Genomic DNA, 17,416 nt, shown 5'->3' on the forward strand with positions numbered 1-17,416 from the left:
AGACAGAGGCAGGAAGTGGGGTCAGTGAGGCCACACGCACAGCCCACCCTCAGATCACGGTGGGCCTCAGGTGCACAAGCACTCAGGGGATGGCAGAGAACTTCTGAGTGGTACTTGTGTGTGTGTGTGTGTGTGTGTGTGTGGTGTACATGCCCGCGTGTGTGCCTGGGGGAATACACAAGCGCAAGAATAGAGAGGTGCTCACTTGCACATAAGTTATTATTAGAAATACCCACCATTGCTCAGTGCTCCACCTTCCTGGCTCATATAGGATGAAAGCCAGCTTGTCTCCTCAGGGGTCTGCTGGTTGACACCCTTGAAGTTAGCTGGAGGTGGTGAGACCTAGCAATCCAGGTGAGGCTGCAGGGTTTCACAGCCCTGCTTCATCACTTGTCAGCTGGGACCGTAGGCAAACTTCCCAGTTTGTCTGTGTTTCCGCTTCCTTACCTATCAGGTGGGGAGAGTAATTCTGTCTGTTTCCCAATAAATCAGTTGCACTTTTTATCTGATAATAATAAAAGTTTGGTAAATGTTCCTGTCGCGTTGTTTTAATAACGTGTCCCAAGAACTGAACTATTCAGGTGGCCTTCTGTTGGCCACATTTGAGACCCACTTATGTGTAAAACTGTGTGTGAGGCTCACCTTTCCCTTGAGTGCCTCCCAGCCTCACAGGAAGACAGACGCAGAGCCACTGAGCTATCACACCAAGAACAAAGGGATGGGGGCCATTAAAGAAGTCTGGAAAGAAATCTCTCTCCTCAAGGTCCCAGCTGCCTCCTGAGGAAATCAGCCGTGACTTGCGGAGGAAGGAAGGGCTGTTTCTGCTCGGTGTGGGGGACGATGAGGACTGGCGGGGATTCACCCAGACCGTTCACCAGAGACTGCCCTGTGCCCTGTGCTCGGGTCAACTTCCATCCTCCCGTGTCTGCATCTCTGTACCTGAAGGCTTCCCCCATCCCAGAGTGGAATCCCTCTGGAAGTACCAGGAATTACCCATCCCCCTGCAGCAGCCCCATCCATGATGGATGGAAGTCAGTGTATCAATACCCCGGCTCCCTCGGCCTTCGGGTGGAATGACATTTCCTAGTGTTTCCACAGTTGCATCACCTCCACTTGACCCTACCGCTAATGTCCATCCCTCCCATTAAACTACTTCACTGGAATCCTTGTCTCCAGGTCTGCTTCTGGAGCAAAAGGAGCCTGGAGACCAGATGGACAAGACAGCATTGGTCCAAGAGCAATAGGGACACCCTGAGTGTGGGCAGTGCCCTGTGTGGGGGGAGCGGCCTGCCTGGGGTGAGGAGCCAGTAAAAGACGAAGGCCACAGACAACATCAGAGATTCCAATAGGACCCCCATTGTCTCCCCTGCCTGCCATTCTGCTCCAAGACCCCAGGGCAGCCAAGCATCAGACACATAGTTATTGAGTGCCCCTGTGTGCCAGGTCCAGGGAGCATCAGGGACCAGGGACCAGACAACAACAACAACAATTGCCCTAGAGGTGCTTATGTATATGTAAGTACAGGCAATAAGTCAATAAATCTTAACCACAGGAAGAAATGATACACCGTGTTATAAGGTGACTAGTGCTTTGGGCAGAACAGGAGTCTCTGGGGGGGCTGGAAAGAAAGTGCGGTTTCATAGCCACCTCGAGAGACAAGGAAGGAGAGAAGCAGGGGAAAGTCAGGAGACTCGGGAAGGAGGCTCATCCAAAATCACTTTTAGAATAAGAGAGTCAAGAAAGTGGCCAGGAGGGCCTACTCCCAATAATGAGACAAGAGAACCACCCCCAAACAGATAAAGCAGAGCTCATCCAGGGGGGCCCCCAGACCAGCAGCAGCAGTCTCCCCCAGAAACCTGCTAGAAATGCAGAGTCTCACAGGCTCCAACCCAGACTTGCCCACTCTGGGCAGAGGCCTTGTGGTGGCTCCAGGCTCCTGAGATGGAGAGAGCAGGCCCAGAGCAGGGCAGGAGGGGAACACAGAGTGAGACGAACACAAAGAAGGCTGAAAACAAAGAAACTTTAATAGAAATTGTTTGTATTCATAAAATGCCACAAATTAGTGAAGTGTATCAGTTTGGAGATTTAGACAGAATGTAATTGGAGGTGAAGATGTCCAGAAGGTTGTATTTCATACTGGTAAGGAAAGGGATAATACCAAATGCACATCAATCACCCAATTGTGCAGCTTCGCTGGTGGCTCAGCTGGTAAAGAATCTGCCTGCAATGCAGGAGACCTGGGTTCAATCCCTGGGTGGGGAAGATCCCCTGGAGAAGGATAGGCTACCCACTCCAGTATTCTTGCCTGGGAAATCCCATGGACAGAGGAGCCTGGTGGGCTATAGTCCATGGGGCCGTAAGAGTCAGACACAACTGAGTGACTAACCATCAAGGAGAAGACAGAACTGATAGAAATACAAGGAATGACAAAGCTGATCCCCATGGGAGATGATGAGAAAGAGGATGGACAAGCTGGTGTGATGGGCGTACAGGACTGCACCCCCACCCCCACCCCCGGGCACACACCAAAACCTTAACTGTGACCATGAGGGTGAGTACTGGGACACACAGGGCACCATGCTCTAGTTCAAAGATGACGGGTTTGACAAGGAAGTGAAACATTTAGGTTTGGGACTTAATCTTTTTGGGAAAGGAAGACTCTGGAGAAAGAAAATAAAAGGTACAATTATTTCCTTCCACCTCCTAAGTCTCATTATTTTCACTGGATATTTGAACACGGAGCTCAAGAGAGCAGATGTCATGGACCCAGCTTAAGGATACCAGGACAAGCATGAAAGGCAGGGGGAACTGTTCCCTGCTTTGCAGGGAAAGGTAACAAGAGCCTGATGAGGAGGTGTTGGTCCTCCACGGGGGTCAGCAGAAAAGACCCTGGCTGTTCTGCCGTGTGGCCCAGGAGGTTAGAGATGGGGTGGAGAGAAAACAGCCCTGCGTGGTCTCCAACCAAAAGCCGAGATGTGCTATTGGGGCCCAGTGACCTTCACTTTGACCTTCATCCAGGCAGCCCCCACCCTTTTCCCTCCCTCTCTCTCCTTCCCTCTTCCCTCTCTGTTTATGCTCCATCCCTACCATCATTCCCTCCATGCAGCTGAAGTCTATGGATTTTAACCACAAGGGAGGACCAGCATCAATGGTGACAAAACTCAAATAAAAAGCCCAGCAAATAGGACCCGGGGCAGCAGCTCTTGGGGAGCTCTGGCTGCTGGCTCCTGGAGGCCCAGGCAGAGTGTGCTCCCTGCTGTGAAGAGAAGAGTCTCAGGTCAAGTTCACAGGAGAGACTGTTGAACTCGGGGCTTATCCTCCAACTTGACTTTTCACTCCTCCCCTCTTTCTTCACTTTTCACCACTCCTGGCCTTTATTTCCTCTGAAAACAATGATCCAGGGTGTAAAAGAGATGAGACAGTTTTCTCTTTTTAAGCAGCTGTAAAGTCACAACATACTTCAAGGAGAGACTGAGCTGAGGCTTTTTGGTTTGGGGTTTATTGTCTCTTCCTCCTCATACTGAATAGATTGAGGAGTCACCTCAATCAGGATGGACTCTTTCAGTCCATGTTAAAGCCGTGGAAGGTACATGATGTGTATGTGGCTCTTCCATGTTAATCTATGGGTTTTCTGTCACAGATGTACTTGTTTTGCACAATAGGTTTAATGCTGTGTACATTTTTGTGTGTGTGAATGAATCATATTTGAAAGATTTGCTAGCATTTACATCACTCTAAGTCACTAAAAGGAATTGCTGCTAAAGTGTGGCATTTTTGTTCATGGGCTTTGACTATAAATCAGGAAACCCTGGCCTCAAGGTTTTTCAATATGAAACAGAGGATGTTAGGATTGTGTGTATTTGTGTGTCTCTTTGTGTCTCTCTCTTTGTGTGAAAGGTGCTTTTCTGTGTGTGTGTGTGTGTATGTTGGGGAGGGGGCAGCCACAGTTCTTCATATTAAGATATTATTTCCAAATGGGTTTTGTTAGTGACTAGACAGCTCAAGAATCAGTTTTATTGAGCCCTGGCAATGACTGTTTATCACTAGCGTCCAGGCCATTAGCATCACCGGAGAGCCCTTGATCCTCCATAAGCCCTGTTTTTACAAAGTCCACAGTCTGGAAAGCAAGTCGACTGGGAATCAACCACCATCTGCTGCTCCAGCCTCCAGTCACGGTGAGGTTTATGTGGCAGAACAATGAGCAAGCGGTCGGCCTGTCCAATTAGTTAAGTATACTGGAAAATGTTTGATGCCCAAGGGGTCGTAAATGCTCCTGTGATCATTACAGAATGGTGTTTGCAAATCGCACCCATTAGACACGTTTAATCCTGCACTGGATGTCACTCACACAACTAAAACGATGCAGGGGATAGGACAGTGGAGATGGAGGCGTGCAGCAGGGCTCAGGGTCAGAGGGCAGAGTCTAGAAGTGCGGATCTGGGCCTGGGGGCCTCCCTACAATGTCCTCCCCCCACCTCGGTGCCCTGAGGCCAGCGTCACCTCCAGTGAATAAAGACGCAGGTCGTCAAGGTTTCTTTGACAACAGATACGGGAACCTTTGAATGTAGTTCCTGCTGTGTATTTTGAGCTGTTGTGAAGAATATTAAAATATTAAAACAGACTGATAGCAATGTATTCCGGAGTTTATTAGGATAAGTGGGTAACAAAGCACAAAGGATGACGACCCGCTTCCAAGGCTGCCCAGAGGTGCCACTCAGCTTTTCAGAGGCCTGAGGGCAGCTCAGTGTTCAGCCCGCCCTCCCCCAGCCTGGGAGGAAAGCCTGTGATTCCAGCATCAGTGGAACAAACTTCAAATATACACATTCAAAGAGACCTACATGTTCTCTTCTAGCACTCAGGGAGGGATTGTTGATGTTTACAATCACATCGAATATCGTCATGCAAGACCTCACCCCTGATCTAATTCTAGCTTAAGCCAAATATGCAAAAAGAGCTTCAGGCCAAGGGAACGGTGGGCAAATTCTGCTGAAAGGAAACACTTACCCCCTTGCAGATAAGAGGAACAATGAGAGAAAGGAATTCCAGAGTTTCTTCCTAAAACTGGTGAGTGTTATCTCCATGGACAGACCAAAACACACTTCATTTTGGTAAAAAAAAAGAAAAGAAAGCATTTAAGTGAGTTTTACTCCCGGAATGCGGAACAAACTAAGGTACTTGATTATTGAACACGTGGAGAGTTTGATCATCCTTTTTTTGGTTGACAGGCTCCACAAACCACACAGATTTAAGCCTTGGGTTTTGCAGCCAGAGAGGGACAGATGTTTTCAGGGATTTTCTGTCTCTGATTTCCATGCTAACCCTATTGTTTTCAGCGGTGGAAATATGTAGGGGACATTACACCATTTTGCAGCTGCTGGAAAGCAGTGCTTTCCTGTTTTCCTGATTTAGACAATGGAGAAGCTAAGAAGAAAAATAATAGGAAAAGGCTTTCCTCTATTTGTTTTTTAAAAAACTGCATTATTTTGAATTCGCTACCTTTTTCAGAGTCAAATCTCATCTCCATTCTCTTAGTTTTTATAGAAATCTATATGGGAAAGACAGTAGGGATAAAAGTCGCTAACGATCAAATCCGCATCTTCCAGAGGTTGTTCAGGGGTAAAATCCAGACCCTGCACAATATGCTCAAACAAAGCTCACAACCAGAACATAAAAGACACAGCTACACACGCGTGTGTGGAAGAGAGAGCTTCACTCCCAACTCTGCTCCTCTTGAAGGCTGCACGGAAGCACATTCACATACGTGTTTAGTTTTTTATTTCACTTTTCACCTGATCATGGGGAAAGATGTGAGGACTAACCTTTTGGAGAGGCTGCTAGTCTATTGGCAACGGGCACTCAGGCCTGAGATGGCTTTGCCGGGCCTGGTGGTCAACACAGGCTGAGTCCCTCCCGGCTTCAGGCCAGAGCTGGTGGGTTCACCGGTAGTGCCTCTGGGGACAGGGGACAGGCACCAAAGTGACACCAGCAAGGTTACTTCTGCCTCCAGGCCACCCAGCAGAGCAGTCGTGGGTTTATCATACAAAGGTCACCCCCCCAGGTCCTCCACGCCCAAGGCGAATTTGGAGAATGGCCCACCCTTGGCTCTCTACACTCCGCTCCCCCAGGGGACTGTCCTCCTGCTTCAGCCCCTCCAAATGGCCAGCAAGAGAGAAGAGCAGTGATTGCAGAGACTGTCCCTGAAATTCAGGAGCAGGCCTGTTTGAGGAGATAATCCTCCCTTTAAGTTATCTGCGTCACTCACGTGGTGAGTTTGTCCCAAACATAGAATCATTGAGCCACGGACAGAAGCCCAATTTGTCTTTGAACGTGTTGCTAAGCGGAGCCTCTCCTTGGTCCCAGGCACCCAGCTTGCTCTGCCGCTCGGCAGGTCAGGGGGTCAGGGACAGAACAGCGCCTGGTCGGCCCCGTCCAGCCCGGCTGCTGGAGGAGTCCTAGTGTGGTAGAACCCACCTCTCCCCACGCTCCATCCATCCATTTACCTGGCTGTCATGATCGAGCCACCTGGCTTCTGGATAAATAGATACTTTGTCCATTGGCCTCAAGCTGCCAAAACAAGGATTCAAACCCCTGGACCAAAGCAGGCTGAACGGGAGAAGGAAGGATCCTTCTGACGCTTTTCATCAGAGTCACTGCCCGAGGTCGTCCAGCTGGGTGGCGGCTGCGAAGGTGGGTTGTCAGCAGAGGGGCCGACTCTGACGGAGCAGGTTTGGAGAAGCTGTTACTTATGCTCCCATTTCTCCCCATGGGGGTGCTCAGTGGTGGGGGGAAGAGGGGGGCACAGCGAGCAGGGCTGCGTATTCCCTACTCGCCCTCAGAAGAATTCAAACACAGAAACCAGACGGGGCCGGGCCGTGGAAGAAATCAAATGGCCTCAGCCAATTCAAGGCTGGGGGACCATGGGGGTCAGGGGCAGCCTGGGTTGGAAATTTTCCCCTCGCCCCGGTGACCAGGGTGAGGTCTGTAAAGGCCTAGAGCGAAGCATTTCTGTAAGTGCAGATACCAGCCAGCGGCACACACAGGCACAAATGGCCCATAGTCAGCCCCACACAGCATGGCGCCCAGGAACCCTGGGCTGAGGGGCACAGCGTTCCACCCTTGGAGCATTAAAGCCCAGTGTTCCAAGTGGAAACTACAGAAAATTAGGTGCAGAATATTAGGTGTCAGAAGCAGACACTCTGAACCCTGTGCTGGGCCCCCTCAGACCTCCATCCTTCCTTCCTTCCTTCCAGCAACCCCTTCCAGTTTTCCTTTTTTTTTTTTTTTAATGTGAGCTATAGCACCTTCATTTCGAAATTGGCAAAAAGCATCTACTTGGCTCTGGAGGCCAAGCACATGGTGTGCTGACCTCTGGGGCAGAGTTTGGATCCCGGAAATGGTTCCCTTTGACAGTCCTGCAGGGGAAGGGGAGCATCAGGAAGGGGTGTGGCAAGGGGTTCACCCCCAGTCCCACCTTCTCCAGGTGCCCAGCCCTCCTGTGCTACTCAGACAGCTTCTAAGGGCTCCGACCTGCAGTGAATTCTGGGCTGCTTTCCAGGGACCCAGGCTGAACTGGGACCGAGCACCGCCGACCACAACAGTCTTAGTTGTGGGAAATCATGGCTAGTGGGCACTTTCAGGCAAGGTTATAAATTAAAACGGCCCTGAGCAGTGTCTGCTGTTGCACAAGATCTTAGTTATACTCTCATTCTCTCTCCATCCCCTCTTGTCTTCTTTTTTAAGGAAAAGGGCCAGAGGACACCTGTGCTGTACGCAGCACTGGGCCAACACCCAGGGGACGAGTCCTGACTTAGTTGTACTGTGTCCACAAGATGGGCTCAGCTCTCAGGAGGCCTCTGCCACCGTGAACTGTGCTACATGCGGGGACGGCACCTTTTAAACTCAGCCCTTCACAACGTCCAGAAACCATCAGGGCGTCCAAGCCCAGGCAGAGTCCAGAGACTGCAGGATGGCATCAGGGGTGTGGGGCTGCCTGGCCCCGGAGACCAGTGATCTTTAACCTTTGACCTCACGAGTGTCTCACCAGTCAATCACATGGTGGAACATGGGAGCATTTATTAAGACGAACTGACTCATGTAGTTTTGAAACAAATCCAGCCTTCTAACCCTAGTTTCCAGAGTCACTTTTTACTCGCTTGATACAATTTTCCCCACATTGTTCAGACTTCATTTGCAAATAAACTGAAGACAATTAGAACCTGAAGAACTAGAGAGATGTGATTTCTAAATGCCCTGCCTCTGCCACCTAAGTGGATGGAAACGCAAGAATGGAAAAAAAAAAAACCCGTCTCCAGCCTGAACACGTTCCCTCCGTCAGAAACAGAGCTTCTTACATAATCAGACAACTGATAGACTCAGGCTTCATCACACCAGAAGGCACAAATCATTTCAGTCCGAATTTGCCCTGGTTCGCGTCCTCTTATTAGAGATGTATGCGGGCAGAGAAGCAGTTCAAAGGGAGCCTGTTAGCACCTGACATGTCAAGTCTAATCCAGAATCAGGGGTGACATGAACTCAGTCACATTTGAATTTCAACAGGAGAGGGAAGAATTGTTAACACACATGAAATTCCTGAAATGACACCTGACCCTCTCCCGCTTCCATACTACACACGTGTGATACCTGCACGGTTCAAGCTGCCAGGCATTTAAAGAGAAGGTTGACAATGACTTGCTAAGATTCCAGTCCAGTCTTCCAGGAGGATGGGGGTCCTGCTTTCAATGGGCTCCTGGCTCTGAGGATGGTGATCGCTGCCAGTGTCCAGGGGCCTCCTCAGCGTCAGCAGTCTGTCCCCGGCGTCGGACTATGGGAACAAAGGGCAACACATTGGAAGCTGCTGCCCCGGGGCTGTGCCATCTGGGCCCTGGGCGTGGGGACATGGGGCAGGGTGGCACCCCCAGAGGACACATGTGGGCCTCGAGGTGATCCCAGGGGGGCCTATGCCTGCTCCTCACCCCTGCCTGCTGCATGCCACGGTCACTACCGCTCCCACCCCGCACCTGTGCCCACCACACTCCCCCCCGGGTGACCCAGGCTCCTTCACCTGTAGGGGTTCTCCGTGGCTCTGCTCTCAGCTCGCTCGGGGACCCAGGCGTAGCTGTCTGCCGCGCTCTGTGGCTGCTGCTTCTTCTCCTCCCTCTTGGCCCTACGTTTGCGACAGACCAGCAGCCCTAGGGCCAGAGCTAGCAGGAGCAGGATGGCCACCACGGTGCCAAGAATGTAAAACAGGAGCAGCTGCTGCCCGTCCGTGCCCTGGTCACTCTGCTTGGCTGTGAAATCCTCGCCTTCAGACTCCCTGTGGCCGGTGGTGGCTGTGGGGTGATGGGTGCTGGGCTCCATCCAGACCCCAGGCGTCGCACTGGGGGCCAACATCTCCGGTGGGGGCAGGGAGATGGGGACCTTGGCTGGGAAGGAGGGTCTCCTGTTGGAGGGCACCACCATGGCGGTACCCTCAGGGTTGTCCCCGCTGGGTCTGGACACAGTGGCAGAAGACTGGAGCCCCCCTTCTCCATCTCCCGTGTCTTCCCCAAGGGGAGACCCGGTTGGTGGTCCCAGCGATGTGGGCCCCCCAGTGCAGGAGACGCCGTTGGGGTCCAGCTCCCAGCCCGGCAGGCAGCCACAGCGGAAGGACCCCTCCGTGTTGAAGCACAGGCTGTCGCAGAGGCCACCCTGCTGGACCTCACACTCGTCCACGTCCAGGCACTGGGTGCCATCCTCCCCAGCCAGCTCGTAGCCCTCCTCACAGGAGCAATAGAAGGCACCCTCGGTGTTGGTGCAGCTCTGGGAGCAGGGCGAGTGGCCAGGGGCACACTCATCCACATCCACGCAGTCCCCCTCTTCAGGGCCGCCAGGCTCAAAGCCCACCCAGCACTCACAGCGGAAGCTCCCAGGGGTGTTGACACAGTCCTGGGCGCAGGGGGCGTCCCGGCACTCGTCCACGTCCACGCAGTTCCGCTGAGTCAAGTCCAGCTCGTAGCCTGGGGGACAGTGGCACGTGAAGTCTGTTCCGAGGGACCCGGGGACGCACGTGGCCTCCCCTCTGCACGGGCTGGAGCTGCAAGGGTTCCGAGAGGCGCAACTGACCAGGTCGTCCAGCAGCCGGAACCCCGGCCGGCAGCCACATCGGAAGGAGCCGTCCCCACCCTCGAAGCAGTCCTGCTGGCAGCCTCCATTGTTGAAGTCGCAGCTGAACTTGGGGCTCACACAGAGGGGCCCTGAGCTGTCCCAGTCAAACACGCTGGGGGCCTTCTCCTTGCACAGGAAGTAGTGCTGACTGCCCTCGTCCCCATCCTCACAGGCCACGCTGGCCACCGAGGCAAAGGGCACAGCCTGCAGGGAGGAGCTGGTGGCCTGGAAAGGGGTCGTGTAGTTCACCCGACCCGGGCCCCCCAGGGTCAGCGGCCGGCACATGCCTTTGAAGCTGAACTTGCACACAAAGCCCTGGATGTTGCTCCCAGGAAACCCAGAGTTCCCACAAGGACCATCAGCCCACTTGGAGAGGCTGCTGGACAGGCCCGGCACAGACAGGTCCAGAATCAGGGACACGCAGCGCCTGTTGATACAGGTGTTCTTAACCTCTTTGTACCAGTTGCTGTACTGCGATTCCTCCCCATCGCCCAGCCAGCTGAAGCCCTTCAGGGGCAGGCTGCTGTCCGAGCAAGTGCCCTTCTCTCGCTGGAGCCCAATCCAGAATTTGATTTTGGATTCTTGCAGGGGTGCCCCCAGCAGCAGGAGCTGGGTCAGGGCGCCCTGGATGTGCCAGGCCTCCTCCTCACTCTTCACCGTGGCCAGATTGCCCCCTTTCTTGCTGCAATGGAGCTGGGCATCCTCCGCACTCAGCTTGTGCCTGTGGGCCGTGTAGCAGGCAGTCCCTGCGCAGACCACAGCCTCCTGGTCAGCGGTGCCCTCCGCCCGGGGCTGGATCGACAGCAGCAGCGGCAGCAGCAGCAGGCCAGCGGAACGGGCCATTGTGGCCTCTGTGTCCCTCTGGGTGGGAGGCTGACGCCCCGGCGGTGACAGCGGCAGCCCCAGCTGAGCTCCGATGGGAGCCGAGGGCTCAGACGTGGACGCTCCGTCACAGAGAAGGACACAAAGGCTGAAGGCTTTCCTCGGCCCCCTGACCCAAGGCGCATCCTGCCGCTGCACTTCTTATTCCTCACCGGATACAGGGGCTTCCTGTGCTGAATAGCTTCTGACTCCTGCTGCCTTCATCACGGTTTTGTTGTTCATAAAAGGAGCCAGGCAACGTCGCTGGGTGCGGGCTAAGGAAATGCAGCGGCGATGGGGGTGGGGAGACGTTTGTTTGTGGCTTGCATACACCAGCGCCTTTATTTGGGGGTCCCTCCTCCTTCCCATCCATGTGAGGGCACGCCGCGGAGTAAGTAGAGATTTGGAGGGGGCCAAGAACTTGAGAAACTCACTTCATAACCCATAATGAAATTCCACTTTGGTTTGCAAACAACCAGAAGAGGGAAAAAAAAAAAAATCCTCAGACTTGAGACATGATGGTTATAATTTTCAGCCTTTTTTAGAAGCAAACTCGACTCTCCTTTTGCTCGCTCATGTTCCCTTTGGCTTTGAGAGTCTTTTTTCTCTTATGTCCCCTCATCGTGAACTTTAAATAGATAGGCAATTTTAAAATAGGAACTGGGCCGTGGGAATGTCTGAGTTTCTAACACAATGCCAAGCTCCCTCCTCGAGAACGTTAAACCCAATTGGGTGAAATTTGGCAGTTTTCAGGGTTTCGTAGTGCAAATGCTGTGTTGTGATGTGGCAACGTCACAGAAAGCATCAGAAAGGAAATGAAAATGTCTTTGGCCTCACAGGCCGAGGCATGCGTGCCTGTTTTTCCTCAGCTGGGGGTTACCGGAAGGTTGGGAGGTCTGAGCCCAGAATCCATCCAGGCCACGGCTGACCTCCTTCCACACAGCGACTCACAGAGGCCCTTGAATCGAAGAGTTCTTTTCCTGCGATGACAGAGTGTTCTGCTCACTGAGACTGTCACCGGTTGGGGTCCCCAAGAAGTAGACCCCAGACGAGGATTTGGGACACGCAGTTCTTTTGAGAGGGGAGGAGTGAGACAAGGGCAAGGAAGGGGCCGGCACTGGTGACGCTAAATTGAGCAGGTAACCTGGGGCCCCAGAGCTCTACCCCCTGGGACCCTCAGGAGACCTGCAGACCACACATCCGTCTCCCCAGAGAAGGGAGGGGGCTGGACCCTCCCCCTTTTGCTCCCCCTACCCACTGGCACCCATGACTCTCAGCACTGTGGGTGGATGGTGAGGACCCAGCTGCCAAAGGGAGCTCTCGGTGGAGAGTGGAAAACCTCCGAGTAACTGAGATGGGAGACCAGCTCTCCTCAGCTTCCAGTAGGGTGTCATGGGGGCTGGGAACTCAGGGACTTTCAGCCTCCACAAGGGATAAAGCACTCATCTCAGACTCCAGTCAGAGAGCCCTCAGGGGGTGCTCCTTACGTTCTTTTTGTTTTAATCAGATGTTTGCAGGAGTCCAGAGTTGCTTTCTTAGAATCCATGGAGTTCTCCCTGTGCTCTTTAGTGTCGGTGGAGATCCATCCACCCACCCACCTATCTATCCATCCATTCATCCAACCATCCCCCCCCCCATCCATCCATCCATCCATCTTTTTATCCATCTACCTAATCATCCATCCACCCAACCAATGTTGATTAAGGCCTTATTGTGTGCTGGGCTCAGCACTGATATTCTAGGAGAAAACTCCTGCCTTCATGACCTTTGACATCCCTTAGAATGGACAGATTTGAACATGTTGAGCAGTTTTAGCTATGACAGGTACCTCAGGGTGTCAGGAGAGGTCCTTGGGATGGACACTTGGGACAAGCTCCTCTGGGAAAGAATGGCAATGAAGCTGGAATTTAAAGGAGGAATAGATAAGAGGGGAAATGGCATTCATGTGGAGGAATAGCATGTGCTAAGGCCCTGGGGTGGGAGGGCCATGACCTTGTTAAGGGAGTGAAGGAAGGGCGGTCCTACGAGAGCCTGAGGAGTGGGAAGGAGGACCTGGGAAGGTGAGGAGCCCTGAGAACTCAAACAGTGACAACATGACTTTTATCTGAAATCCATAGGGAAGCACTGAAGGGCTAAGACCTTCATGTGGCAGCCCCCCTCCCTCTGTGCAGAGAGACCCAAATGGTGTGTGAGAACCACTCAGTAGGCAACCGTGGTTTCAGGCTCAGATGGAGCTATGTCGTTCCCCTTTTCATAGAAATAGAGCAACTATAAACATCTTTAAAAAATGAAAAATGAACAAAACTAAAGAACAAATGAAGAATGAAAGCAACACTCTTGTGCCAGTGTGAGCTACTGCACTGAGCCTCCTGGGTACACTATCCCACATGTGCAAAACCGCGTGAGGACACACCTCACCAGGGGTGGTTTGTGAGTTTCCAGCTGTTTAAAGGGACAGAACACATCTACCCCTGGTTCAAATCCCACTCTGCCGCTCACGAGCTGTGCGGCTTTAGACAAGCTGTGGGACCGCTCTGCCCATGTATGAGTGTCCATAGCATTTCCTCACGTCCTCAGGGGGCTCTGTGAGGGCTCCATCTGTGCAGGGGATTTGGGGGGAGGAGTCACTGTCCCACCAGTAAGCTGACGAGCATTGACCATCTGAACTTGCCTCTGGCATTGGTGCCTTGGTTTGGCTATTTGCTGGCTTTAGGGCGGGACCTAAGCTCTGCATCTCCAGAGGGCTGGGTTTTCTGGCCTGTAAGATAGGGGAGACAGGAGTCCTGATGCCATCACCCCAGTGAGGAGTCCATTAGGGCAACCAAGAGACAGAGACACTGGCCGAATGCCGACCCCACACCCCGCCAACCCGCACTGAGCAAAACAGCAAGAAGAAACTGTTTCACTGGCTGCGGACAGGGAGTTTTGTTTTTTTTTTTTTGCAAAGACTCTCCCCCGCCCCAACCCCCGCCCCCTCCCCTTGGCTGGTAAGCATGCTTGAACAGCCTTATCAATTTTCCCACATTTCATAAATAGTGTCCTTGTGTAACTTATCATGCACAGTATTTACAGAAAACTTGACTGGGCCGAGCATTGTTTTTAAGGCTAACTAGTACTCACTTCCCAGATCTGGCTTTGGCAAGCAAAGCGGCTCGTCAACATTTGGAAAGGGATAAACTAAGGAAAGGGTACGGAGCTTTGGGCAGATTCTGTCTCCAGGACAGCTCAGCGTGAGACACAAGCCTGTAAATCCTGCTCACATAGCTGGCTTGGCAATTTTCAGAATCCCTTTAGCATTTACAACACTCTCAGTGGTTCCAATAAATGGGCATAGAGTTTTGCCCTATTTAGACAATACAGTTTTATGGAAATAATAATGGCTATATGTCTCACATTCAAGATTCAATTCTCCATGAAAAAAAGCAAGCATACAACAATCATTAGAAAACAGTGAAGTCAGACAGAGAAAAAGAAATTTGTATATTAATACATATAAGTAGACTCTAGAAAATTGGTACAGATGAACATATTTGCAAAGCAGAAATAGAAACACAGACATAGAGAACAAATGGATGGGCACCAAGAGGGAAAGGGGGTGATGGGATGAGTTGGGAGGATGGTATTGACACATACACACTACAGATACTGTGCATAAAACAGGTAACTAATGAGAACCTACTACGGAGCACAGGGAACTCTACCCAATGCTCTGTGGTTACCTAAATGGGAAGGAAATCCAAAAAAGAGGAAACCTGAATGCAGAACAAGAAGCAACAGTTAGAACCAGACATGGAACAATGGACTGATTCAAAACTGGGAAAGGAGTATGTCAAGTATTGTCACCCTGTTTATTTAATTTATTTGCAGAATCCATCACAGGAAATCCTGGGCTGGATGACTCACAAGCTGGAATCAAGATTGCCAGGAGAAATCTCAGATAGGCAGATGATACCACTCTAATGGCAGAAAGCGAAGAGCAAATAAACAGCCTCTTGAAGGTGAAAGAGGAGAGTGAAAAAGCTGGCTTAAAACTCAATATTCAAAAAACGAAGATCGTGGCAGCCAGTCCTATCACTTCATGGCAAATAGATGGGGAAAAATTGGAAAGAGTGTCAGATTTCATTTTCTTGGGCTCCAAAATCAATGTGGACAGTGACTACAGCCACAAAATTAAAAGACACTTGCTCCTTGAAAGACTATCTATGACAAACCTAGACAGTGTATTAAAAAGCAGAAATGTCACTTTGCCTACAAAGGCCCATCTAGTCAAAGCTATGGTTTTTCCAGTAGTCATGTTTGGATGTAGAGTTGGACTATAACAAAAGCTGAGCACTGAAGAATTGATGCTTTTGAAATGTGGTGTTGGAGAAGACTCTTGAGAGTCCCTTGGACTGCAAGAAGATCCAACCAGTCCATCCTAAAGGAAATCAGTCCTGAATATTCATTAGAAGGACTGATGCTGAAGCTGAAACTCGAATACTTTGACCATCTGATGCAAAGAGCTGCCTCATTGGAAAAGACCCTAATGCTGGGAAAGATTGAAGGTAGGAGGAGAAGGGGATGACAGAGGATGAGATAGTTGGATGGCATCACCAACTTGATGAGCATGAGTTTGAGCAAACTCAAGGACACAGGACAGGGAAACCTGGTGTGCTACCATTCATAGAGTCGCAAAGAGTCGGACACAATTTAGTGACCAAACAACAACAGTATATAACACATATACACATAGGTGTTACAGAAAAAGAACAGAGAAAAAATACCAAAAGTTAATAAAAATTTTCTCCTAACAACCCAGTGAAGTGGGTACTGATGTGACCATCATGCTCATTTTCCAGCTGGTAAAGCTTAGAGTGGTTAAGAATTTGCCTAGCTAGTAAGGAGTACAGTCAGAACTTGAATCTAGGCCAACTGACTCCAGTCAAGGTCCAGATGGCCCAGCATGTGCAGAGAGCCCTCTCAATTTCTGGTGTTCAGCTATTATGGCTACCTTGAGCCTAGATTCACATGCCCAAGTTTGGGCCCATTTGTCTAATTTTATCTGACTGGTGTCTGTTTTATCATCACCTTTCATTTCCCATAAGAGTTCTGAATTACATCTCATTTCCATCTGAAATGATGAATCACAGCATCCACGCCCTACCTGTCTCCAGCACAGCCTGGGACATTCATTGCAGGAAACATCCCTGGTAATTTCCTCTGAGTGTCCTGGTTTCTCTTATCTTGCTTCTCTAGTGCTCTTTGTAAGATCACGGCTGGAAAGTGGTCTGGTCCCTAGACCTGAGGACAGTAACGGTGCCCTCCGGCCTCTCCTGCAATGTTTGATGTCTCCCAAAGTAGGGGTCCCACTGCCAATCGGTGCAAAGAGGCCACAGCAAAGCCTCATCCAACTGCCAGATGTTGACCTGTTTATCCAAAGAAGGAGCACCATGGGCTCCAAGTTGGGTCCAGCTCTTCAGTTCAGTTTAGTTCAGTCACTCAGTCCTGTCCGACTCTTTGTGACCCCATGGATTGTAGCACGCCAGGCTTCCCTGTCCATCACCAACTCCCAGAGCTTGCTCAAACTCATGCCCATCAAGTCGGTGATGCCATCCAACCATCTCATCCTCTGTCGTCCCCTTCTCCTCCTGCCTTCAATCTTTCCCAGCATCAGGGTCTTTTCAAAGAGTCAGCTCTCTTCGAATCAGGTAGCCAAAGTATTGGAGTTTCAGCTTCACATCACTCCTTCCAATGAATATTCAGGGCTGATTTCCTTTAGGATGGACTGGTTGGATCTCTTTGCTGTCCAAGGGACTCTCAAGAGTCTTCTTCAACACTACATTTCAAAAACATCAGTTTTTTGGCACTCAGCTTTCTTTACAGTCCAACTCTCACATTCATACATGACCACTGGAAACACCATTGCTTTGACTAGATGGACCTTTGTTGGCAAAGTAACGCCTCTGCTTTTTAATATGCTGTCTAGGTTGGTCATAGCTTTTCTTCCAAGGAGCAAGTGCCTTTTAATTTCATGGCTGCAGTCACCATCTGCAGTGATTTTGGAACCCAAGAAAATAAAGTCTCTCACTCTTTCCATTGTTTCCCCATCTATTTGCCATGAAGTGATGGGATCGGATGCCATGATATTAGTTTTCTGAATGCTGAGTTTTAAGCCAACTTTTTCACTTTCCTCTTTCACTTTCATCAAGAGGCTCTTCATTTCCTCTTCACGTTCTGCCATAAGGGTGGTGTCATCTGCATATCGTGTCTGAGGTTATTGATATTTCTCCCGGAAATCTTGATTCCAGCTGTACTTCATCCAGCCCAGCTTTTCGGCAGTGAGTATATTCTGCATAGAAGTTAAATAAGCAGGATGACAACATACAACCTTGACATACTCCTTTCCCAATTTGGAACCAGTCTGTTGGTCCAT

The 17,416-nt window shown here is 50.8% G+C and overlaps 1 protein-coding gene across 1 annotated transcript; it reads right to left on the reverse strand.

Annotated features, from left to right (window-relative positions):
* Nucleotides 1–4,625: 4,625 nt before the first annotated feature.
* CD93 (CD93 molecule) lies at nt 4,626–11,400 on the reverse strand. The gene is made up of 2 exons (XM_043479381.1): nt 9,062–11,400; nt 4,626–8,821 (listed from the first exon to the last, which is right to left on the reverse strand). Exons 1-2 carry the CDS (start codon nt 10,984–10,986, stop codon nt 8,797–8,799), a joined length of 1,950 nt encoding a protein of 649 aa, XP_043335316.1. The 5' UTR covers nt 10,987–11,400; the 3' UTR covers nt 4,626–8,796.
* Nucleotides 11,401–17,416: the final 6,016 nt, after the last annotated feature.

Source organism: Cervus canadensis, chromosome 10, assembly GCF_019320065.1.
Source record: "Cervus canadensis isolate Bull #8, Minnesota chromosome 10, ASM1932006v1, whole genome shotgun sequence".
Taxonomy (NCBI): Eukaryota; Metazoa; Chordata; class Mammalia; order Artiodactyla; family Cervidae; genus Cervus; species Cervus canadensis.